Source organism: Pleurodeles waltl, chromosome 11 (assembly GCF_031143425.1).
Source record: "Pleurodeles waltl isolate 20211129_DDA chromosome 11, aPleWal1.hap1.20221129, whole genome shotgun sequence".
Taxonomy (NCBI): Eukaryota; Metazoa; Chordata; class Amphibia; order Caudata; family Salamandridae; genus Pleurodeles; species Pleurodeles waltl.
In genome coordinates, this window is record NC_090450.1 from 10376938 (window position 1) to 10401772 (window position 24835).

General features: G+C 44.3%; 1 protein-coding gene across 3 annotated transcripts in view; it reads right to left on the reverse strand.

Annotated features, from left to right (window-relative positions):
* Positions 1-24835, reverse strand: part of TP63 (tumor protein p63) — a 266840-nt gene that overhangs the window by 215800 nt on the left and 26205 nt on the right. For all 3 annotated transcript variants that reach the window (XM_069212791.1, XM_069212793.1, XM_069212795.1), the window contains exons 2-3: positions 24115-24246; positions 16703-16835 (exon numbers count right to left, since the gene is read on the reverse strand). In XM_069212791.1, coding sequence (XP_069068892.1) covers positions 16703-16835; positions 24115-24191 — 210 coding nt within the window. In that variant the 5' untranslated portion in view covers positions 24192-24246. The remainder of the gene's footprint in view (positions 1-16702; positions 16836-24114; positions 24247-24835) is intronic.

The window sequence follows — 24835 nt, forward strand, 5'->3', positions numbered from 1 at the left end:
CGCAGAGTGTTTGCTGGGACTTGGCAGCAGCTATCAAAGCTGCAGCCAAGCCACAGCAAACAGCTAAGTCCCGGGGGTGAGCACCCCAGGACATAGGAGGAACAGGCCCAAGGGGGGTGGCGGTCCCCAGGCCCATCTGTGGCTCCTTGAGGGGGGGGAACGCGAGGCCCCTCCTCCAACATGGCATACCACCAGGGAGGTGGTGTTCCTGAGGTCTTGGGGTTCCAAAACAGACCCCCTTGACATTATTTACTATCTGCCCAGGAAGATGGCAGCCCCCGGTGCTGTGTGTGTGTGTGTGTGTGTGGGGGGGGGGGAGGGGGGGGGGGGGGGGGAATGCAGGCGCCTCCCCACACGCATTATGATAAGAATGCTCCCAGGACTTGGCCCAACCGTGGACTTAAAAAAGACTAAGTGCTAGAGCCCGCACTTCTTAAAAAAAAAAAATAATAATAATACAGCAGTTCCATGGATCTACTGCGACTTCCACCGTAAATTAAGAAAAAAAAATGCTGGACCTCACCACCAGAGCTAAGGGGTCTGCGTGACTCTAACCTGTCCCCTTTTCTTAAATTTTCACCTTTTTTGTGGGACTCGGCTGAAGTCGAGACACAACATGGCTGACAACACGTCCTTGTTGAAGTCTTGTCAGCCAATCAGATCTCAGTACAAGATCGGGAGAAGTCACAAATCCTTCGCGTCCCTATATATAAACAAATTTAAATTTCCTTTTATTTTTCAAAAACGTGTATTGGGACCCCACCTTTTTTCGGACCTCACTTGACGGATCACCCCAAAATTTTCCAACAGCAACTGAAGAGACATCGTTGTTTTTGGGAACATTTTGTGGAGATTCATCAAACAGCGCCAAAGTTATTAGCAAAACAAAAACTAATTTTTCTATAGAAACTAGGTCCGAACTATAAATACTTAGTGGCGACTACCACTAAGTAATATTAATATATATATATATATATATATATATATATATATATATATATATATATATATATATATATACATATACACACACATACATACATACATACATACACATACACATATTACTTAGAGGTGGTCGCCACTAGGTAGTTATGTTAGGACACAGTTTTTATAGAAAAATCATTTTTGGTTTTGCTAATATCTTGGCACGTTTGATGAATCTTCAATACTTTTTCCAAGAAAATATGATGCTCACTTCAGCGTCTGTCTGGAAAGTTTCTGGGTGATCCGTCAAGCAGGATGGGGGAGGGGGGGGTTGAGAAAAAGGAGAGGGGAGGGGTCCCAGAGTGCTTCTTCTCCATTCATTTTTCTATAGGGATTTTGGACAGCGCAGAAACTACTGGACAGAATTACACCAGATTTGGCAGAAAGCTAGGTCCTGGTCCAGAAAGCGACCTTTTTTGTGATTTGGTGTAAATCCGTTCAGTACTTTTAGAGAAATAAAAAAAAAATCCCAAATTGTATATTTAGGGATGCAAAGGCTTTGCAAACCCTCCCGATCTCTTGCTGAGATCTGACTGGCTGCCAACATTTCAACAAGGAAGTGGCGACAACCATGTTGGGACTCTGCTTCCTCAGAGTTCCAGAAAAAAAATAATAATAAAGAAAAGGGGCCAGATTAAAAAGAAATAGGAAAAGGGGCCAGGATAGGGACACCCTGATCCCTTAGCTCGGGTGGTGGCTTCCACACTTGTTTTTTTAAATAAGCCCCCAGGTGGACCAGGTCCCAGGGTCATTGTTATATTTTTGCGGGGGGCTGCCTGTCCCCTCCAACATCCCTTCTGTCCCGGGGACTGCCACCACCCCGGGCCTACAAACAAAGTCAATGCGGGGGCACCGGCGTTTCAGCCTTCCGCAGCCCCGGGGGAACACCACCCCCTCGGGGCCATGCTCGTGGGAGGGTACACACAGCCCGCCTCGAGGAGCCACTGATGGCCCCCGGGAGTGCCACCCCCAAGGGCCAGCTCCTGTTATGTCCCAGGGTACCCACTCCTCCCCCTCAAGACATAGCTGTTTGCTTTTGCTTGGAGGGAGCGGTCAGCTCCCACCAAGCAAAAGCAAACAAAGTCCAGTTTCTCCAAGAGAGCTGTCAAACAGCTTTCCCTTGCAGAAAACAGAGTTTTCATCAGTCTCCGATGCACGCAAACACAGGATGGAAGAAAGAGATAGTCATTCCAATGGTCTTTCCATACAATGACTAGAACAAAAGTTACCCATGGCATAATGGTCAAGGTCACAGACCCTCACATTGAAAGTTGAGGTTATAGCCCAGGTGTGTCTGTGGTCATTTCCCTATTTTTATGTATTTACAAATTTTAAAGTTTGAGGTTCTTACTGAAAGGTGATCTCACTCTATTGACAAATACATTTTACTTTTCTATTTGTCCAGACCAGAAATAGCTCATTCTAAGTTTATTATTCACCAAACCTTAAACAATTACCTCTCTCCCTTTCTCTCTCTCTCTCTCAATTTCTCTTTTCCAATCCTTCTCCCACTCACACACCCACTCACAGACCTACTGAAACCATCAAGCACCCACTCACAGACCTACAGACACTGATGCAGCCACTAAGACACTGATGTACCCACTCTCACACCCAGACACCCACAGACCTACCCACAGACCCACTCACAGACACACCCACTAAGACACTGATGCACACACTTTGACACCCAGACAGACACTCTGATAGCCACTGTCACCCCCAGATACACCCTCTCACACTTATTCTCACATCCAGAGAGACAGGCTGCAGCCAACTCCCGCTGCGCAGGGCTAAAGGGACGTGCGCAACATAGGGTTGGGGGGATGGCCGCATGATCTAGCCTTCGGCCGTGCTATGTAGTGGGTGGATTAAGGTATAGTAATGAAAATTAGTTTACGTTAAAACAAAATAGAAATTCACTGGAAAAAAAAAAATTATAGGGACATTATAGTTAAGCTCACATTTTAAACGTACAAAATAATAGAAATTCACCTTATAGTTAGAGTTATCTCAAGTAACTATAACTCGCGCCCTCGCCATGCACTGCTAATTACCCCACAAATTACGGCACTCATGACATCTTTGATAACATCACTGATAATATCAATGTAATATTTGTATTAAAACGTTTGACGAAAAACTGTGCATGGTGGGGCGCGATTTATAGTTACCTTAGGGTACGAGTTATACATAAAACACATTTAAAAAGTGCTGTGGTGTCCCGCCCATGGTTGAGAATATTCAGTGCTTATGACTTTGATGAGGATTCCCCTGGAAGAAAACTGTATCTACAAGGGTGCAGGACATCTACGGGGAGCACTTTTGCCACAAGCATGGCTAACCTCTATGTGCAAAGCTTTGAGACCACCCATATTGACACAGATTCCAACCCAGTCAATAGACAGCTGAGATTATGGAAACAACACATCAACAATATATTGGTGATTTGGAGAGGTGACAAGACCATACTTGAGTTTAATATCTGGTTAAAACTGACTTTTGAAGTTGACCTGAGACTACAGCAATGGCAGATTGCCCTCCCTGGACCTACTGAAATTCCCACTGGATAGGGTGTTAGAGACAGAACTTTACAGGAAACTCATGGATCAGAATCATTATTGCCTTACGAGAGCTTTCATCTCAAAGCAGTAAGTGATAATATGCAGTAGGATAATTTCTGAGTATCTGGCAGAATTGCTTACAATTATCTAGATTTAAAGATCATGCATGGAGTCTGACCAAATAATTGATCCAGAGGCATTATCCAAAGAATCCGTTGCACAGAGCAGCAGAATGAGCCAGGAATAAGAATTGTTCTGGTCTGTTAGAGAGAAGTCCAAGATCTACAACAGATAGATTGGTGCGTGTTAGCACTTATTGCAGCCTATCCAGAATCATTAGGAAGGCGGTGTTTAAGAATTGGCATATTCTTAGCATGGGTAGATAATCAATGCAGAAACCATTGTTTGTGTTCAAATGGAATTACAATTTTAAAGACAAACCAGCACATACCAGTCCTCTATCTTCATGAGTACTGGACCAGGAGACCTTTGAGACACTAGCACCTGTAAAGGGACACTTTGCATGTGGTGGTTGTGGGGTATGTTGTTACACCAAACATACTACACATGTTGATTGGGGGCTTACAGCACACTAATTGCAGCACTGATTGTTTTATCTATATGATGACGTGCCCGTGTGCCCTACGTTATGTAGGAATGACAGCAAGGCAGGTGAGGGTACGCTTCGTTGACAAACGAAGTACCATAATATGTAAATCTGCAGCTACTAAACTGACTACAGAGTACCTGGCATCTGGTCACAATGAGGATGGCTTGGCATGGACAGTACTGAACCAATTGTATATACACCGACAAAACTCCAGAGATGTGAAAATTCTCATTTTTGAAAGCACAACATTGGATTTTTAGATTGAGAAGTCCCAACAAGGGCTGAGTGATGACATCCCTTGGACATGCTTGCCATAGTTCTCTGATTTGCTATCACTTTGTGACTACGATATGCACTTGTGGTGACGATTCTATTCAGTAAAAGAACAATACTGAGACATTTTTAGTGACCCCCACCCCCTTTCTTTTATATTTTACATTCACTTCCTGCGGTTAAATGAAAGAAAGGTGAATGGTCTCCCTAGTAGGATTCCCTATTGGGGAATGCTTCACACCCACTCAAATAGCATTTATGGCCTACAATATTACAACTCCCATTCGACACTTGGTATCATGCGCTTCCTCAATTACAATGACGGCAGAGTATTGAATCCATTTTAATTCTCAAATAAAACAGGCAGCGAGCCATCTTTGCAGGATGTTGGTGCTTATATGCATAAACTGCCAGGATTATACATTTCTTTATAATCCCTGCTAATGAAAATTTCACTTACCCAGTGTGCATCTGTTCGTGGCATCGGTCGCAGTAGATTCGCATGTTTTGCAATAGCTCGCCATCTGGTGTTGGGCCGGAGTGTTACAAGTTGTTTTTCTTCGAAGAAGTCTTTCGAGTCACGGGACCGAGTGACTCCTCCTTTTGTCTCCATTGCGCATGGGCGTGGACTCCATCTTCGATTGTTTTTCCCCGCAGAGGGTGAGGTAGGAGTTGAATTGTAGTAATAGTGCCCATGCAATGGAGTGACTAAGTATGCACCTATTTAAGGTTGAGATGATACATATATAAATAATTGAAGGTAACTTCCAAACTGCTACAGGCTCCCGGGGAGGCGGGTGGGCACATGCGAATCTACTGCGACCGATGCCACGAACAGATGTACACTGGGTAAGTGACATTTTCAGTTCGATGGCATCTGTCGCTGTAGATACGCATGTTTTGCATAGACTAGTAAGCAGTTATCTCCCCAAAAGCGGTGGATCAGCCTGTAGGAGTGGAAGTAGTCTGAAATAATGTTCTTAGTACGGCTTGACCTACTGTGGCTTGTTGTGCGGATAACACGTCTACACAGTAGTGCTTGGTGAATGTGTGAGGCGTAGACCATGTGGCTGCCTTACATATTTCTTGCATTGGGATGTTTCCTAGAAAGGCCATGGTAGCACCTTTCTTTCTGGTTGAGTGTGCCCTTGGTGTAATGGGCAGCTGTCGTTTAGCTTTAAGGTAGCAGATTTGGATGCATTTAACTATCCATCTGGCTATACCTTGTTTTGATATTGGGTTTCCTGCATGAGGTTTTTGAAATGCAATAAATAGTTGTTTAGTGTTTCTGATGTTTTTTGTTCTGTCAATGTAATACATCAATGCTCTTTTGACATCTAATGTATGTAGTGCCCTTTCAGCTACGGTATCTGGCTGTGGAAAGAACACTGGAAGTTCCACTGTTTGATTTAGATGGAACGGTGAAATAACCTTTGGCAAAAATTTAGGATTGGTCCTTAGGACGACCTTATTCTTGTGTAGTTGTATAAAAGGTTCCTGTATTGTAAACGCTTGAATCTCGCTTACTCTTCTTAGGGAAGTAATGGCGATGAGAAATGCCACCTTCCAGGTTAGGAACTGTATGTCGCAGGAGTGCATGGGTTCAAAAGGTGGACCCATAAGTCTAGTTAGGACAACATTTAGGTTCCATGAAGGAACAGGAGGTGTTCTTGGTGGTATAATTCTCCTAAGGCCCTCCATGAATGCTTTAATGACTGGTATCTTATATAGGGAAGTTGAATAGGTAGTCTGCAGGTATGCAGATATTGCTGCAAGGTGTATTTTAATGGAAGAGAAAGCCAGGTTAGATTTTTGTAAGTGAAGCAAGTAACCCACTACATGTTCTGGAGTTGTGTGTAATGGTTGTATTTGATTAATATGGCAGTAGCAAACAAACCTCTTCCATTTACTTGCATAGCAGTGCCTGGTGGATGGCCTTCTGGCTTGTTTTATGACTTCCATACATTCTTGGGTAAGTTGTAAGTGCCCGAATTCTAGGATTTCAGGAGCCAGATTGCTAGATTCAGCGATGCTGGATCTGGGTGTCTGATCTTTTGGTTGTGCTGTGTCAACAGATCTGGCCTGTTGGGCAATTTGATGCAGGGTACTACTGATAGGTCTAGCAGCGTTGTGTACCAGGGTTGCCTTGCCCAAGTTGGTGCTATCAATATGAGTTTGAGTTTGTTTTGACTGAGTTTGTTTACCAGGTAAGGAAGGAGAGGGAGAGGAGGAAAAGCGTAAGCAAATATCCCTGACCAGTTCATCCATAGGGCATTGCCTTGTGACTGTTTGTGTGGGTATCTGGATGCGAAGTGTTGGCATTTTGCGTTCTCCCTTGTCGCAAACAAGTCTATCTGAGGTGTTCCCCAGAGTTTGAAATAAGTGTTTAGGATTTGGGGGTGAATTTCCCATTCGTGGACCTGTTGGTGATCTCGAGAGAGATTGTCTGCGAGTTGATTTTGGATCCCTGGTATAAATTGTGCTATTAGGCGAATTTGGTTGTGAATTGCCCAACGCCAAATCTTTTGTGCTAGCAGGCTTAACTGCGTGGAGTGCGTCCCCCCTTGCTTGTTTAGATAATACATTGTTGTCATGTTGTCTGTTTTGACGAGAATGTATTTGTGAACTATGATTGGTTGGAAAGCTTTTAGTGCTTGAAAAACTGCTAGAAGTTCTAGGTGATTTATATGCAGTTTTGTTTGATGTACGTTCCATTGTCCTTGTATGCTGTGTTGATCGAGGTGTGCTCCCCACCCTGTCATGGAAGCATCTGTTGTTATTACGTATTGTGGCACTGGGTCTTGGAAAGGCCGCCCTTTGTTTAAATTTATGTTGTTCCACCACAGAAGCGAGAGGTAAGTTTGGCGGTCTATTAACACCAGATCTAGAAGGTGACCCTGTGCTTGTGACCATTGTGATGCTAGGCACTGTTGTAAGGGCCTCATGTGCAGTCTTGCGTTTGGGACAATGGCTATGCATGAAGACATCATGCCTAGGAGTTGTAGTACCATCTTTGCGTGTATTGTTTGTGTTGGATACATGCGTTGTATGATGGTGTTGAAATTTCGAATTCTTTGTGGACTTGGAGTGGCTACTCCTTTTGATGTGTCTATTATGGCTCCTAGGTATTGTTGTACCTTGCGCGGCAGAATGTTGGATTTTGTGAAATTGACGGTGAACCCTAGTTTGAAGAGGGTTTGTATGATATGATTTGTGTGATTTGAGCACTGTATTAACGAATGGGCCTTGATTAGCCAGTCGTCTAGATATGGGAACACATGTATTTGCTGCCTTCTTATGTGTGCAGCGACTACCGCTAGACACTTGGTAAAGACTCTTGGTGCGGTAGTTAATCCGAAAGGCAGTACCTTGAATTGGTAATGTATTCCCTTGAATACAAACCTTAGGTATTTCCTGTGCGATGGGTGTATTGGTATATGGAAATAAGCATCCTTGAGGTCTAAAGTTGCCGTGTAGTTTTAGCAATGGCAATACTTCTTGTAGTGTGACCATGTGAAAGTGGTCTGATTTGATGAAAGTGTTCACTACTCTGAGGTCTAGGATTGGTCTCAGCGTTTTGTCCTTCTTTGGTATCAGAAAGTACAGTGAGTAAACTCCTGTGTTTATTTGTGTGTTTGGCACTAATTCGATTGCATTCTTTTGCAATAGTGCCAGCACTTCTATCTCCAGGAGATTGGAATGGTGTGTTGTCAAATTTTGTGCTTTTGGTGGTATGTTTGGAGGGAATTGTAGAAATCCTATGCAATAACCATGTTGGATAATTGCTAGAACCCAAGTGTCTGTAGTGATTTCCTCCCATGCTTTGTAATAATGACTTATTCTTCCCCCCACTGGTGTTGTGTGGAGGGGGTGAGTGACATGTGAGTCACTGTTTAGTAGTAGGGGTTTTGGGGCTCTGAAATCTTCCTCTATTTCTAGGGAATTGCCCTCCTCTATATTGTCCCCGAAAACCTCCTCTATACTGTCCCTGGTAACTGGACGGTGTTGCTTGTGAGGTGCTGGCTTGTGTGCTCTGACCCCGAAACCCCCCTCGAAAGGGTGTTTTACGGAATGTGCTGTAATTCCCTCTGCTCTGCGGGGAGTAGAGTGCGCCCATGGCTTTGGCAGTGTCCGTATCTTTTTTGAGTTTCTCAATCGCTGTGTCCACTTCTGGACCGAACAGTTCTTTTTCATTAAAAGGCATATTGAGAACTGCTTGTTGAATCTCTGGTTTAAATCCAGACGTTCGGAGCCATGCATGCCTTCTGATAGTTACAGATGTATTAATTGTCCGTGCAGCTGTATCTGCAGCGTCCATGGAGGAGCGGATCTGGTTGTTGGAAATGGTCTGTCCCTCCTCAACCACTTGTTTTGCCCTATTTTGTAAGTCCTTGGGCAGATGTTCAATGAGATGTTGCATCTCGTCCCAGTGGGCTCTGTCATAGCGCGCAAGTAGTACCTGGGAGTTCGCGATGCGCCACTGGTTTGCAGCTTGTGCTGCGACTCTTTTACCAGCTGCATCGAACTTGCGGCTTTCTTTATCTGGGGGTGGTGCATCTCCAGATGTGTGAGAGTTGGCCCTTTTCCTAGCTGCTCCTACAACGACAGAGTCTGGTGGCAGCTGTGTAGTGATGAAAACCGGGTCTGTAGGAGGCGCCTTATACTTTTTTTCCACCCTTGGTGTGATTGCCCTACTTTTGACCGGCTCCTTAAAGATTTCTTTCGCGTGCCGGAGCATACCAGGGAGCATAGGCAGGCTTTGGTATGAGCTGTGGGTGGAGGAGAGTGTGTTGAATAAAAAATCATCCTCGACCTGTTCTGAGTGGAGGCTTACGTTGTGAAATTGTGCTGCTCTAGCCACCACTTGAGAATACGCGGTGCTGTCTTCTGGTGGAGATGGCTTCGTAGGGTATGCCTCCGGACTGTTATCTGACACTGGGGCGTCGTATAGGTCCCATGCGTCTTGATCTTGGTCACCCTGGCTTATGGTGGTGTGAGCTGGGGAGTGTGATGGAGTTCGTGCTGGTGAGACGTTAAGCACGGGCGGAGGAGAGGGTGGTGGGGTAACTCTTTTCACCACTTTTGGTTGTGGTGTCTGTTCAGTTTGGAACTCCAACCTTCTCTTTCTTCTAATGGGGGGAAGGGTGCTTATTTTTCCTGTCCCCTGCTGTATGAAGATACGCTTTTGCGTATGGTCCACATCAGTTGATTGTAGCTCTTCCTCAAACCTATGCTTTTGCATTTGGGAGGTTAGCGAGTGCTCTTCTGTATAAGAGCCTGAAGCTGGGTCGCTTGCAGTTTGTTTCGGCACCGAAACCTTGTCTGCGTGTTTTTTCAGCTCCGAGGTGACTTTTTTCTTTTTCGGGGCCGAAACCTCTCGGCGTCGATCTTCTTCGGTGCCGCTGTCTCGGCGTCGAGCCGTGTCCACACCGGCATCTCGGTGTCGAGGCTTGTCTCCAGCACTTTCTCGGTCCCGAGAAGGCTGCGTGCCAGTGTCTCGACCGGAGTCGGACGATCTCAGCACTGTTTGGGCCTTTTTCGGTGCCGACGGTCGGTCACCGAATTTATGGGTGGAGCCATGGCCTGATGGCAGTGGCATCCCCTGGGCCTTGTAAATTTTCCTCTGTGTGGTTTTCGACGTCTTACTCACTGTTTGTGTATCGTCGAATCCTTCGGAGTCCGATTCTTGGATCGAGAAGGTACCTTCCTCTTCCTGCTCCTTGAACTCTCGGTGGGCTGTTGGCGCGGACGCCATCTGAAGTCTTCTGGCTCGACGGTCTCGGAGTATCTTTCGGGACCGGAACGCACGACAGGCCTCACAGGTGTCTTCACTGTGCTCAGGCGACAGGCACAGGTTACAGACCAAGTGTTGGTCTGTATAGGGGTATTTATTGTGGCATTTGGGGCAGAAACGGAACGGGGTCCGTTCCATCGGCGTTCTTCAGCACGCGGTCGGGCCGACCAGGCCCCGATGGGGGATCGAAAAACTACCCCGAAGGGCACCGGAGCTCTTCGATCTTCGATGCGGTGTTGAATCTAAGTACGCCGATCCCGAACGCAACAATACCGACGAAAATCTTCAGAAATTAGCTAATTTTCCGTTCCGAACCTCGGAGCGACAGGAACACGTCCGAACCCGATGGCGGAAAAAAAACAATCGAAGATGGAGTCCACGCCCATGCGCAATGGAGACAAAAGGAGGAGTCACTCGGTCCCGTGACTCGAAAGACTTCTTCGAAGAAAAACAACTTGTAACACTCCGGCCCAACACCAGATGGCGAGCTATTGCAAAACATGCGTATCTACAGCGACAGATGCCATCGAACTTTGTCTTTCTTTCTAGACGAGTCTCTAACTACTGCCACGTTGGGCTCCCGCTCGCTAACAGGGGGGGTGAAGTTTTTAGAACGCTCTACAAATCCCAGCAACCTTTTTTGGGCGCTCCATGTTGCATGTCACCTGCCTCCCTCATTACCCTTGTCTGCTTGTAAAAGGCAAAAGCACAGGTTTCCGAAGGTCTGGGACCCGACAAGTGCCCACCCAAAACAGGAGCCCAACAATGGTGGGTAACAGAGCGGCTCCCACTCTCTGCACTGGTGGTTTATTATAATAACCACCTCCACTGCCTTCTGCTTGGGACAATACAGGTTGCTAAAGTAACACAACTATGGCTGTGCTAGATGCTCCAGATCTAGAGTGGATGACAGTTTCCCTTTCTTCCCTCTCAGTTGGTTTCATTGGATTGTTCCCACAGACACAATCTCCCGAAAGGCAGACAATGTCAGAGGACATTACAAGGTTACGACGGAGGATTTGGCAGCCAGCCCCACTCTAGATCAAACATAAAAAACAATCCCCCTTTACACATTGCTATTACTACGTGTGTCTCTGTGGTTTACTGAGCTGAACACTGATACAAGAATTTATTTTTATAAGTGTCTCATCGCGGAAGCCCTGGGTTCCTTGCCAGGGTACACTAGAGTGAAAGCAGAACACCCGACAACAGCATGTGAGCATTCATTTTGCTTTTATCAATGGTTGGATGAGCACTTTTACACCATTCACTGGCTCTAATATAGGAAGCGTGTGTTCTGGTGTGCACTAAAGATAGGATTATTCCACTGAGGTATTATGTAGGTTTGATATACGGATAGCTATGAATGCATGATGTCCAGACTTTACATCATTCCTATTTCACAGGTACCCCAAAGAGGTGGATCTCCCTTGCTCCTTTGGTGACCACCAGTTATATCTAACCTTCATTTTTTACACCACATCACAGGTTGCTTTATCGCAAGCAGAGTATCTCTGTTCGGCCCTGACGAATTTCACGTTCACCTCATTGTGCATATTATTAAAGCAGAAACATGTCGACCAGTTGATGATTGGGATGAATTGTTTCTCTCCATTTTCCACTGTTTTAAGGCTATCTGCAATGTAGTGTACTGTTGTGAGACTAACAGTTCTAGAAGGTCCACGTCCCTCCAATTTCTTTGCCACTCTGGGCTATAAAGTTCATTTTTGTTTCTTGATTCATGTACCTTCACAATGACCAATGGTATGAGAAGGATCGGAGGAAAGACGCTGAGAGATGGTGTCAACCAACTCATCAAGAGGGCACTGCCCACTGAGTTTCATTTTGGTGCCTAGGGCTCGATCAATAATTTTTTGTTTTGTGCAATGTGCATAGGTCTAATATTGGAAACCCCTATTCTTTGAAGACAATTTTAAGACTGTTGTTCTAGACCCATTTGTGGAATTTCTCGTGAGGTTGGTGGAGAAACTCCACTTCCTAGCTCTGAGTTCCTGAGAAGTATTTTGCTGTCAGCTTTGTTCCTCTAGCAAAGGACAAGGTCTGTGCTTGAAGTGACAACTGAATTGATCTGCTCCAATGGTACTGGGGTGGTCACCAGCGAACGAGGCAGATGCAGATGTTCAGATGGCGATAGAGAAGCCACAGTCAAAATTACTGTTATCTAACATCTTCACGTGACGTAAACATCAAATAGTGGGAGGAAGACTATGATGGTGTATAGTCTTATGTTGAGTGCCTCAATGGAGGACAGCACTTCAATGTCAAATGGTGTTTCATCACTCAACATCTTGGAAGAAGAACCTTGGTATTTCATCAACTTAGCTGAAAACTGTGTTAATGCGGACAATGAGGGCCTTGGGCTTGTTGGGGATCCCACATCAAAGGCTGTCCTTGATGGGGGAACACATCTGGATGGAACAATGCTTTGAAGTTGTGACCTTAGTTGAGAGAGATGGGAAAAAGTGGGAATGATGCCAGTTACTGTGGCTCTTAGTTTTCCCTCTAGAGCTCCCTCTGTGTGAGTCTTTGTGAGAGGACAATCTTGTCACAGTGGATGGGGGGCGTTCCCCAACCATCCTGCGGTGAGGTTTCTATTTCAGCCATGAGCTTTTCTATCTTGCTACTGAGGCAAATTCCCATCAAGTCTTTCAAGATGGGCTTTCCCATTTTCACACAAAATATCCTTTGAATTTGACAATGCTAGGCATGCCACGCAGCGTTTGGTGAGAGCTGTCTTCTTTTGCCCACAGGAGCAGCACTGCCCCAAAGGCCTTCGTGTAAAATTCCCTTTTAAAGTATATTAAAAGAAGGGGGAATATTTCAGGCACTAAAGAGGTTGGGTGGCGCAACAATATTCCACATGTATAAAAGAAACTCTCTAAAAATAGACCGAAAATACCCTCAACAGTTCAGACATACTTCTAGCTAAAAAAAAAAAAAAAAAAACACCACAGGGAATCTCAAACAACTGGCAGCACAAGGCGTGGTGGGGAAGCTGAGGTCTCCTCAAAAAGCCACTGCACATTTTCTGCAGCTTCTTCCATTCTCGCTATCAGGTTATTTTTCACTTTGTTTTAACTTTACACTTCTCACATATTAAACTAAACCTCTTTGTATGGACTTCCAGAAACGGTGGTGCTAGGATGCAGTCTTATCTGCCAAAAGTAGCATGTAGAAAAACTGACCAGCACAGGCTTTAGCGGTTGCTATCACATTTGAAAATAATGCCAGATCTTATTGCTGCTACCAGTATATACTTTATCAGGAGTGTGTGTTTTGGGATCCCCACACATAAGAATATTCCACATTCAAGACTATCTATCAGTGAATATTGGTAATCTACATTCATGTCTGATACACTATAATAAACTTGAAGTCTAAAGTGAAGTCAGCATGCCAGGATTCTCACCGGCCAGAGCAGCACCCACCTTGCAGGGTGGATGGTAATTACCTATAGACCACAGCCAAGATCAATGACTGCTGTAGTCCTTTCCAGGGTGGACTATCTGGACCAAAGTCTTGCATAGAAAGTTACATTCCACAAACAGAAGGAGGAGCTGCCTACTGGAGAGATGATTCCTGAACTGCACGCCCCCAGAGGAGCGTCTGCATACTGGAGTAATCAGAGCAGCTGCCACGTGCCTAAGGAGCTGTGGTGAAGGGATTCGGGCCCTAGCCCCGATGCAGAAGGCGCAACTGTCTTTAAGAAAGAAGCCAAACCCAACCATGGAAAAAATGCTAGTCCGATAGTCTACAGGAGAATCCTTACTAGAATCGGATCTGCAGAAGGACAAAGAAGCGTGACCATGTGGAGTGGCCCTCTGTGAAATGGCCTGTTTTGTTGAACAGAATGCCGAAAATCTCATGTGAATCCGTCCATCGAAGTGTTGTGTAGCCATTTTAGTTATAGCTCCATGCACGTTATTTTAGCACACTAGGCCTGCCGCTGTGCACTTTAATCTAGATATATTTTATTCAGCTTCGCTTGTTATTTTAACAATAACCACATTTGCGGTCTGGTTTTATTTTCTCTATCGAGCTGTTCTTTGCCTAGGCCAGCACTGCGTTCTTAAACAAGACATTTTGTTCACTCTGTGCTCCTTTCAAGGCTCAAGTAAGATAGGTTGCCATCGCTGGTATTCATAGAAACATACACACCATTACGTAGGGACATTTTCTTCGAACATCAGCTGTTTTATTATAAAAACACTTTTCTGTCCCATACACTTTATAGGGAGATTCCAGCCAGATGACCACGAACGTTTCGCTACAGCTGCTTAAGCAGACTTAAGGCCTCTTGCTCAGGTATGGGTAATGATGTCTTCCCAGGGGAACCTCAAGGGCAGAACCAGAGCTTAACATGCTGTGCTCTTATATAGCCTAGGTAGGAATTAGTCTATTGACTAGTGACAATATGGTAGCGTTATTTCTGTGCTTCACTCCCCTTGTCTCAATTTTAATTGTCATGCTTTATCATCCTGGTTATTGAAGTACATGCTTTATTATCTAAGATGCAGTTGCTTAATTAAAACCTTATTGAAACATATACTGCCTCTGCTTGTCCTTGCAAATGTGAGACTAATGTAACAGAGAAATGCATGAGATCTGAGTGACCACGATTTCCCTGAGGAGTCAACTGTGTCATGCGCTCGGCTGCCCAATCATCCCTGCTCTTGGGTGGAGAGGAGGCACTGGTAGTTAGCCGGAGCAAAACCTGGATTGGGGCAACAGGTGTCACCTGTAGTGAATTAGACAGTCTCTCACACCGCAGGTGATTCTGCCACTCAAATCTAGTAGTCTCATTAGAATAAGGTGAGTCTAGGAGACAGAAGGAAGTGTTTAGAAGTAGCTTCTCATCTACAACTTTGGCTCACCCTACAGTGTGTGCAGGAGTTTAGTGGCACCTGCATTCACCGGAAAATTCGAAGTATGACCACATTACTCAACTAGAGGGAGCCTGAGCTATTCAAAACTGTCCCGATTAGAGATGAGGGTCTGAGCTGTGTGGCCTTGTGGAGGAGGAGGAAGGTCCCACCTGTGCCCAGGACACAAGGAGTGTTGTCCGTACTCCTCCACGCATCGCAGCTAAAAAGGTTGGGGGAAAGGCAGGCACCGGTTTTCTGTGTTCAGTGTTGGGATGCAGGAGAAGATGCACCACTGCAGCCATAGGTATACTCCACGGACTCAAAGAAAGTCAGAGTTCCCCGCGGAGGGGCAGAATCACTCACAGCTGGGAGCTGCACTGTGCCACCTTCATGAAAAGTGAGTTCACTGGGACCTGAAGAAAAGGAAAGCTGTTGCCTTCATCGCCGCCCCACGAAAGGAAACAACCCTAGGACTGAAGTGCGCCCTTAGGTTTCTGTGGGTCAAATTTTGCAAATATCTGTAGATGCTGTTAGAGGGACATGGGCAACTGCAAAGAGGTGACAATGAATCGGGAGGCCAGCCAGAGGAGTGGGAAGCCCTACAGGGCCAGACTGCGTTAGAACGAGCACACCCAAAGTCTCCAAGGCGAGAGATAAGATGGGCCTCGCGCAACTAGGCTTGTTTCCAAATCTCTCTAGCGGCTGAACTAGTGTGGCCAATCATTCCCGTATTGAGAGAATCAGATTAGCTACATAAATCACAAGAGTTTGCTCTCAATTATTTGATTGTAAACCATGTGAGATTTTCATTATTGTAATTGCAACATCTATGCATTCATCCAGTTTAGATAGCACTTGGGTTCAAAGGCAAAGGAACTCAGCATTCGAATAACCAGAGCTAAAGGCAAAGCTGGGAACTGCCAGAGATATCCGGTGCCAAAAGGCAGAGAAAGGCAGCAGAATTCTAGCAACTGGACACTGCGTGGAGCTGAAGTCTATGATGAAGCAAGAAGACAGGAAGCGGGGACTACTCACCAGACACAATGCACCACATGTCCCTTGCCTAGACCACAGGATGGAGATAGGTCGTTGAGACAGACATCTCTCCCAACCCATCCCGTCAACACGTGTGCGGCTGGGTCTTTATGTCATCTCCAAGTACGTCCAACTATTATGGTCACTCATTAATGTAACGGGAAGGAAGGCTCTCTTTGGAGACACAAAAGAGGGAAGGTAGGTCTGTACCTAGGCTGTGCACTTACAAGTAAACACCATAAGACGCCTCTTAACTCTCCTGGAAAATGCACCTGAGCTAAGTAAATGCGGAAGGAGCAGAGGACATGTGAAGATGGACAGCATGCAGTGAATGCACTCACATGCTCATTTTAAAGGTAACAAACAGGCTCCATCTGAACAAAAGGTACAAGAAAAACTCCACTACACTTGGACAATTTCATAATGCACTCGAGACTGGAGTCATTCTGTAAAATGCTTAAAATACAAATCCCCTGGTTTAAAAGCAACATTCCTGACTTCAATTAAAAAACCCTATTACGATGAAAAGTCTGGGGGTTAATTCTCATCTTACCAAGATTTGCTCACACGCCTCCAGGTCGTGCATCCTGATGCAATCCATGCTAATTTCGATTTTGTTGGCAGGGCCATCTTCAGTGGGATCACTTGAGAAGTTCAAGTCAATTGGTTGGACAGAATGAATAGGCCTGTGTAAGACACAAATGTGAAGAAATAAAGAGTTACCTGCTGGCTGCTCGGCCAAAGGTGGCACACAACAGAGGGCTCAACAGTATCTAAGGTACCATGCTGGCTGTTCCTACTAGAGGGACCACAGGGGTTAGGTGACTGGCCTTACCACTGCCGGTAAGGGGGTGAAAACCCTAGGAAAAAGGCAGTCCGATATTCAGTGACAGACAGCTGGAGGACACATCAATCAGATACCTTTGCATGGATGGCACTCAATCTTAATACATGTTACAAATGATGGGTGAGTGAGCGAATACAAACAACAGAGCAGACCCTGCTGACATTCCAGCCTCTAAGCGCTGTATATAGGGACAGTGCCCAGCATTTTACTAAGAAAGGCAAAGCTCATGCTTGGACACAAGGTAGGACACACACTGGTAATAGTCAAACAGCAACCTCTTAACTACAACACTTTGAGCTTTATTCAGAGTTTGACGGGAAGGGTACTCCGTTACAAAAATAAAGTGCCAGATGTCCTGTCTGCCAAACAGTTTATCCGTTATACTTGGAGTGAGGGGGAAGTACTATGTTGCTGATGGTGGTGGCTTGGCGGGTGAAAACGTCCGACTAAAAGGCCCTTGGCGATCGGGTTTTTGGTCAAAGTACCACAGACTCTGTCCTCTCTGGGGTCGACACTCAAACTTAGTTCTTTCCTGGTTGGGAACACCAGGGTCCCAAACTGGAGATAAATTAACTAGATAATGATATATTCCCATGAGGTCTACTTACACAATTAGGGTAGAATGTTAGGAGGAAAAAAATGGTTTAATGTTTCCTCATTTGGTCATTTTTTAATTTTTTAATAGCACTGAATATATATTTTTTCTGAACCAAAAACCTGTTTGGTTTTGCTGTCCATAGGATGAAAACATAACTTAATGAATACATTAGTGTGATTATGTTTTGAGACACTCCTCATGCTATCAATTCCTGGGCGATATGTGGAGGATTTAAAATACAAACTGCAGAGTTGTTTGGCCACCTCTGAGTGTAAGTTCAAGAGAAGGTGAATACGTTGGGTGCTATTTCAACCAGATCCATGAAATGGCTGGTTTTATCATGTGCTCCTCTGAGGAAGGCTTCTGTTGAACAAGGGAAGAGCTGAAAAGCCATCAAGGTTTTTGTCTAGAGAAACCCTCCTTCTGATTACCTTTGCCAATGCCACAAATGTTCACACTGACTGAGCTGCCTCTTTCTAGAGGACGGAGTGAGGTGTGTGTTTCACTCCACTCATCAATGATGGATCTGATCTGTATTTGTGTGGACTATTGATACTCTTAGTGTTTCTAGTAGGGTGAAAGCATTTGAAGCATTGTGACTACTTTTCTGGCTTCAATATTCAGTTGAATATTAGCAACAAAAAAAAAAAAATTAATGTACTAAAGAGATTGAATGCTTACCTTGAATACATTTGTGCCACAAAGTTTATTTAGAAGACCTTAACTGCTTAGTTCACCGAATGACCATCCTACTCTCTATATTACCATCCAAGATGGGGTGTGTTAAGTTTAAAAATAAAATAAAAAAATAACTTCAAACGTATGTTTTTTTTTTAGTATGTGCACCAGACATCTGCTATTCAACCCGACCTCACTATCCATGAAGTCAAATTCAAAAGATCTGGAGACAAATGTACAGGGTCCTGTATTCTCATTTGAGACTAAAAGAAGACTCTCTCCTGTTCAAGAAAACTTCAGATGTCACCTGTTCAAATTGGCTGTGACTGATGGCACATCCTCATTCTACGTCATTCAAGTACACCAAGACACACTCGCCGTGAAACACTGCTGCCCTGGTAGATGCCCAGGAGAAGCCAGTGTCTCCTGCCAACCCATTACACTGTCCGTCGGACATCTTGACTACCTCCACCAATGCTTAACTAGCTTGCCACCTCTTTCAGGGGTTTACGGGAGACTCACTCAGGGACTTATCAGGCTCTTTAATGGAAGCCATACTGACCACCTGCGTTATCATTACACTTTGCACATTCACAGGCAGACCTAGTAGCACACCTTCTATCCTCCAAAGGGAGGGTGGCATCCTTACATAGAGACATCATTGCTACACCAGCTGAACCGCCAAGCAGCACCCAGCCCAGACAGAAAGCTCTGAGGATGACCATTTTACAATAAACCCAAGTTGCAAAGAACGAAATCGGACTAGGGAGGTAACAAGTGTCTGTCCCAAGATGTCGTCGCCTTCTGTCAACCTTCCTGACAAACAGCTTAGGAGGATCAAAAGTTGAGGGGCTCTAAGGCGGAGAAACGCAGTAACATGGCGACCGATAATAAGTTTGAATCTGAGAGAAATCGATCGACAAAGCAGATCTTGCCTGGCCCAAACAAGAAGAACAATTTACATTCACCTCTGAATGATGCAACTGAGCAGCAAAATATCTTAATCAAGGTTGTAAATAGATACTAGGACTCTATACCACAGTTTGTAGTATAGCGTGAGCCTCTTCTGTGGTCCTCGTTTATCTGTTCAGCCCAGATAAACCTGCAATTGGACCTGCTTTATAAAACACCCATAGTTTTAAAGAGCTGTGAAGAAAGCTATAATACATAGAATCCTTGCTCTGCATTGTAGGAACAAATCTTCACTGAACTCAAACACTTGAAAGTTACCACGCAACATATCGATGCTCAGCTTTCTTCCACGAAAACTGGACTAAATAAGGACTCTGGCCATGAATGAAATCACATGATTATGTAATGGAAGTCTATCAGTGGTATCATTTTTGTCAGGGATGGGCATATACATTTGACATATTGGGTAGAAAGGACTGTGTTTCAGCATCTAAAATGCAAGAATTCATCTTGCATGAGGGTAAAAAAATGCAGCCAGATCGGTTTACAGTGTAGATAAAGAGAAAATGAACCGGTCTCCAAGAACCTGGGAGGCGCCACTTGCAGCAATGCATTGAACGGGTAGTTGCTTCCCACAGCCAGGTGTTTCTTTAATGGCTAAAAGTTCAAATGATGTAGATTATAGAACTAGCCAAAATGTTAAACAGGCGACTGGCGGATGGCGGATGGGCTTTGTTTAGGACTTCAATGAAGGTTTCTACGATGTAGACTCAGGACTTCTGGTAAGTAACCCGTGACTCTACATCACAGGATCTTCCTAGAACTGTCCGGGTAAAGGTTACAATGTTAGACAGATGACAGTGGTGGGTGGCGTTGATATCATAACCATCAGCAGGCTCCGATACCATCTCCCACTCGATCCTCCTAGATGAACCAATGGAAATTTGGAGACCATGGGCAAAGTTCCTGATTGGTTTACATCCTTTCTGCAAGACTGAACACGGACGGTGGCTCCTGCACATCACAATTCCAACCTTAAGCAAATTACTTTTGGAGTTCCCCAAGAATTGGTCACAAGTCAGAGTCTGTGCGATTTGTACGTAGTTCCACTTGCCCCATTGATTGTAACCTTCAGTATTTGATTCTTTGTCTATGCTGATGATGCTCAGATGATCGTCAGAACGGACGGAGATCTAACTGAAGCAGCTTCTAATCTGAAACATTGTTTGCAGGAAGAAGCCGAAAAGGATGAACGTCCATTCCCTATCTTTAAATGGGTAAAAGACGAAAATAACTTTTTTGGTCCAAATTCAACATGAACCAAGTTGAGGTGGCTAGAAAATTTGGGGACAGCACCTTCTCCCCTTACTGGAGGGTTATCACTGCTAATGAGCTGACCTTCTCAGAATACATTAAACCCATCGGCACCTGTGGCTTTAGGCTGTTCTACAGCCTGACACATTCTGCCTTTTATTTCTTCCTCTGTCAAAAAGGATCTGGTACTAGCACAGATCACATTGAGAACTGATTACTGTACTTCGCTACAGGTTTGGCAACTAAAATATCTGATCCAACACCTGCAGCTGCTGCAGAATGCCCCCCTGAGTGATTCTGGGTTCAAGGACAGCTTCAGAAACTGCACTGGCCGCCAGTATAGGAGATGCTGCTTGAAAGCTCTATGCTTGCGACACAGAAATGTACACAAGACTAGCCATCATACCTATATGGTCTCTTTTTTTCTAAGTATGTACTTTCAAGGGATCTTCCATCTAAACATAAATTTTTGGTTAACAGCCTCAAGGCCAGACTGTAGTTTTTCTCTAGCGGTGATGATATCTAAGGCTTTGTATTCCATAGCTATTCAATCAAAATCAGATCTTTTGTTTTCAGGAAATAGCTTAAAACATTCTCCTAGCCCTGGATGAGGAAGCCATTTGGAGTCAATGTTTTGACTTGTGTCCGTTTAAAGTGCCCTTGAAGAGGTTTGGCTGGAAGCGCTTCTCCTTAGAGCACCGGTACACTTGATGGGAAGTAGCTGTTCGTGCTTCATAAATGGTTTCAATTAGTCAATATCCTGATAGTCAAATACTTGAAAAGAGTAGGAATCTAATCAATAATATATTCTGCAGCTCTTGGGCAGTAAAAATAAATAAATGACAATTACGCATGTGCTGGAAACCGAAGTCTGTGTCACTGAAAGAATTGCTGAAAAGATTCCTGAACGTTTCCTTCCCTACTATTGCTTCGGCCAGAGTATATGACTCAAGACCACAGTCTCTTGTGAATGTATGAACTGATCTCCATATATTTCCAGTGCACCCACCTTTTCATCTACTGGACCAACAAAAATGTCAAATTGCAACACTGGAGTATCCTTACCTTCATGCAGCTCATTCAAAATGAATCTCACCAAGATAAGAGAGTGATCTAACTTGCTAGGTAGTTTGTCAGGAACCAGGCTGCAATTTCTTGTTGATCTCACTCTCGCACTATGTATTAGTCATCCATGTCATTGTTGCTCATGGACTCAAACAAGTACTTAAAACTCCTCAGACATACAAAGCATGGTACAACATTGTCCTCATGCACATGAAGAACCGCATAGACTCCACAAACCTACCAGGCACCTACGCTCCCTGGACTCCTACAGGTGCACACACCCTGCATACACAGATCCAGATCTGGTAGTCATGCACATAGATCATGGACATTCCATACAAAGCTTCAAGTGCATTTTTTAAATACCTGGACACGGTGTTAAAAAATGCAGGTCTCTTGAGCTCAGAAGACTAGGTGATGCTCTTCACGAATTACCTACTATAAGCACTGGTGCAGTTCAAAGATCACGGCCAAATGGAGGAAGCTGACGGCTTAGATTAAGGAATGTGCATCAGTGCGTAAATAGGTCAAATGCGAGAAATCCAAGATTGATTTTCCACTCAAAAGAGGGTGCTGTCTAAATCCTTGATCAGAAGGGTGGCCTTTCTATTAAGCAAAATGTTGTTAAGCAACCTACCAGATACATCTGTTTACAGTTGTGGTGGGAAGGAAACCTTGGCCCAATCGAACACTTGGAACGAGGAGAGAGTCTTGTACAGCCTAGAGCGAAGAGACTCAGCTCAGGCTTCATACTATTAGAGCTAAACAAATATCTGTAGCATGTACTACACTCAGATACAAATAATGGAATTTGGTAAAATAAAACTACATGCCGAAGGGGATGTAACCAGATAGGAAGTTTATTTTCTACACATTATGTCAGCGCCCCCGAGTGAGATTTCCGCTGGCTATGATCATTGGAGCTTCATTAGGTTAACAGCCAAGAAACGCTGTTGGGACAGGTGTGTAGCGTGCCCCGTCAAAATACAACAAACATATCAGGTGACATGGATATGGTGGTTGTATATTGAGATGTCGCCAAGTTTTCAGGCAGCCAAATAACTGAAAGAAAATGCTAATGCACAAATATGGAATGATGCATGATTGCTAAGAAAATGATATACGCTGTGTATGGTTTACTGGGAAACTTGATACATTATAGAATTAGTGGGATAAACTATGTTCTTGATTGATGGTGGAAATTTAAGGTTATTCTACCGTCCAAAATCCCAAACTAGTAAACAAGATTCTAAAGATGCCATTTCTGCACATATATATGCTTACCGTAGATTGTGAAATATTATCAGCCTTCAAATGCACGACAGGTTGGATATGGTTGTTTACCAAGATGTACTAGTCTCACATTGAACATCTGTTTTTTTGTTTACATTTGTCTGGCTATACACAAAACCCATATAAAATGGTTAAAAATGAACCGCAGGTGCTTTGGCCCCTCTTGGAGGGCCTGCTACCACTAGTAAGGGGCAACCTAGCCAAAACTGAATTAATGCAGTATGTGCTTAGAACAAAGAGGGTGTCAGAGGTGCAAAGATTACCTCTCTGCACAGTTCTTCACTTCACTTTGTCCAATCCAAGACCCTTTGCACGGCCTTTCACATCTCTGAGACTGTTAACCAACAGAAGGAAGTCTTGGGGGTCGAATACTTTTCTTTACCCGGAGTCGATCAGGCACTCTTCCTCTCCTGCAAACTTTGCACCAGTCTATGTAAGTCGTTTGAAGCCATTGTTCTCATTCTGGCTGAAGCCACCAAACATGAATGACCACAAACCAGGTAATGCAGCCGCCAATCCCCGGAGACTGAATATTTTGCTCATCCACCAGGAGAAAGACTGCACTTGAACCGCAGTTAACCAGAATTGTTTCTAGTCGCATCCATTCACTCATGGCCAGGATTGCTAGGCACAACTTTGCGCCACTAATTGCAGCCACTCCAGCTTTGCAATTAGTGGAATGCCTCAGCCACCCCCAGCTTGTTAGAGCCAGTAAGAATGAGCTGTACATTCAGAACTCCAAGTGTCAACATGTGCCTATCTGACGTGTAGAGAAACTGCACCCTATTTGGTTACAGTCTAGGTATCCACATTTGGTGGAGATGAAGTGCTCTACAAAAAGGAATTATGAACCCGCGTCAACCTGCAAGAGTAATTTTGGACTGTTCGTCTTCGCCATACCCGAAGTCAAAGCTCTAGTAGTACTTCTTGGCACTTTATTTATGTAAACAATAGTATCCAGCAGAGCATCTGGGATTCAGGAATACCATGCCATACTTTTCAGAAGGACTGCCTGGTACCTCCAAGATTGAGAGAAGAAGCCTAACTACAAGCTCAACACACCTCAAAATTTACTAAAGTCAGAGTGAAGTCCAACACCTGACAAATATAGAAAGCATATGACTATCTATAAAATGACCAGCATTTTAAATATTAATTTGAAATAGCATGCCTGCTCAGAGATATTGACTGCCACAATGTCCATCTTTACTATATCCCTAGCTGTGGCATTTAATAGGAAGTGTGAACAGATACTCACTGCTGCTCCAAGATTTCCCAGAGACGCTGTAAGAAGTCTGGATTCCGGAGATCACTCTCCTGTGAGCTCTGAGACATGGTGGAATGACAAAACTTCTCTCGCCACGAGAAATGAGCTGGAGTCTCTACACCTCTAAAGACAAACACAGGGGAACATTTTATACCGACTCAAAAAGCATGAAGTGCCTCAATAGTTACTTAGAATTTTGAACCAAATATATGATTACTCAAAGAATACAAGTTCCGTTAAACACCATCACACACATGCATATGTGAATATGTACATCCTACAAGGCACCAATTATAAACAACTCCTACAGGCACCTCCAAAGTAATTATAGTGCTTCCATCCAAGACAGATTTTCAGCATAATCAATAGCTATGCAAATGAGTCAATATAGATTTTCTAAATGCAAATTTACCATGGTTGGATATCTAGAACGTTTAGCGCTGATGCACTCCTGAACCCTAAGTTACATACCGTGAACGAGGAACTCTGGACAAATTGATTAAAAATCTGAACGCCGACTGGGCAACACTGCACACTAGAATTCCCAACATATATATACACAATATATATATATACACACACACACATACATACATACACACTCATAGATAATTCCTGACTGTTTTGATCATTCCCGCTATGTAAATGCCATGGCCTCTTGATCATTCATCATTAAAGAATGACGCATATATTTAACAGGTGAACCAAGAGA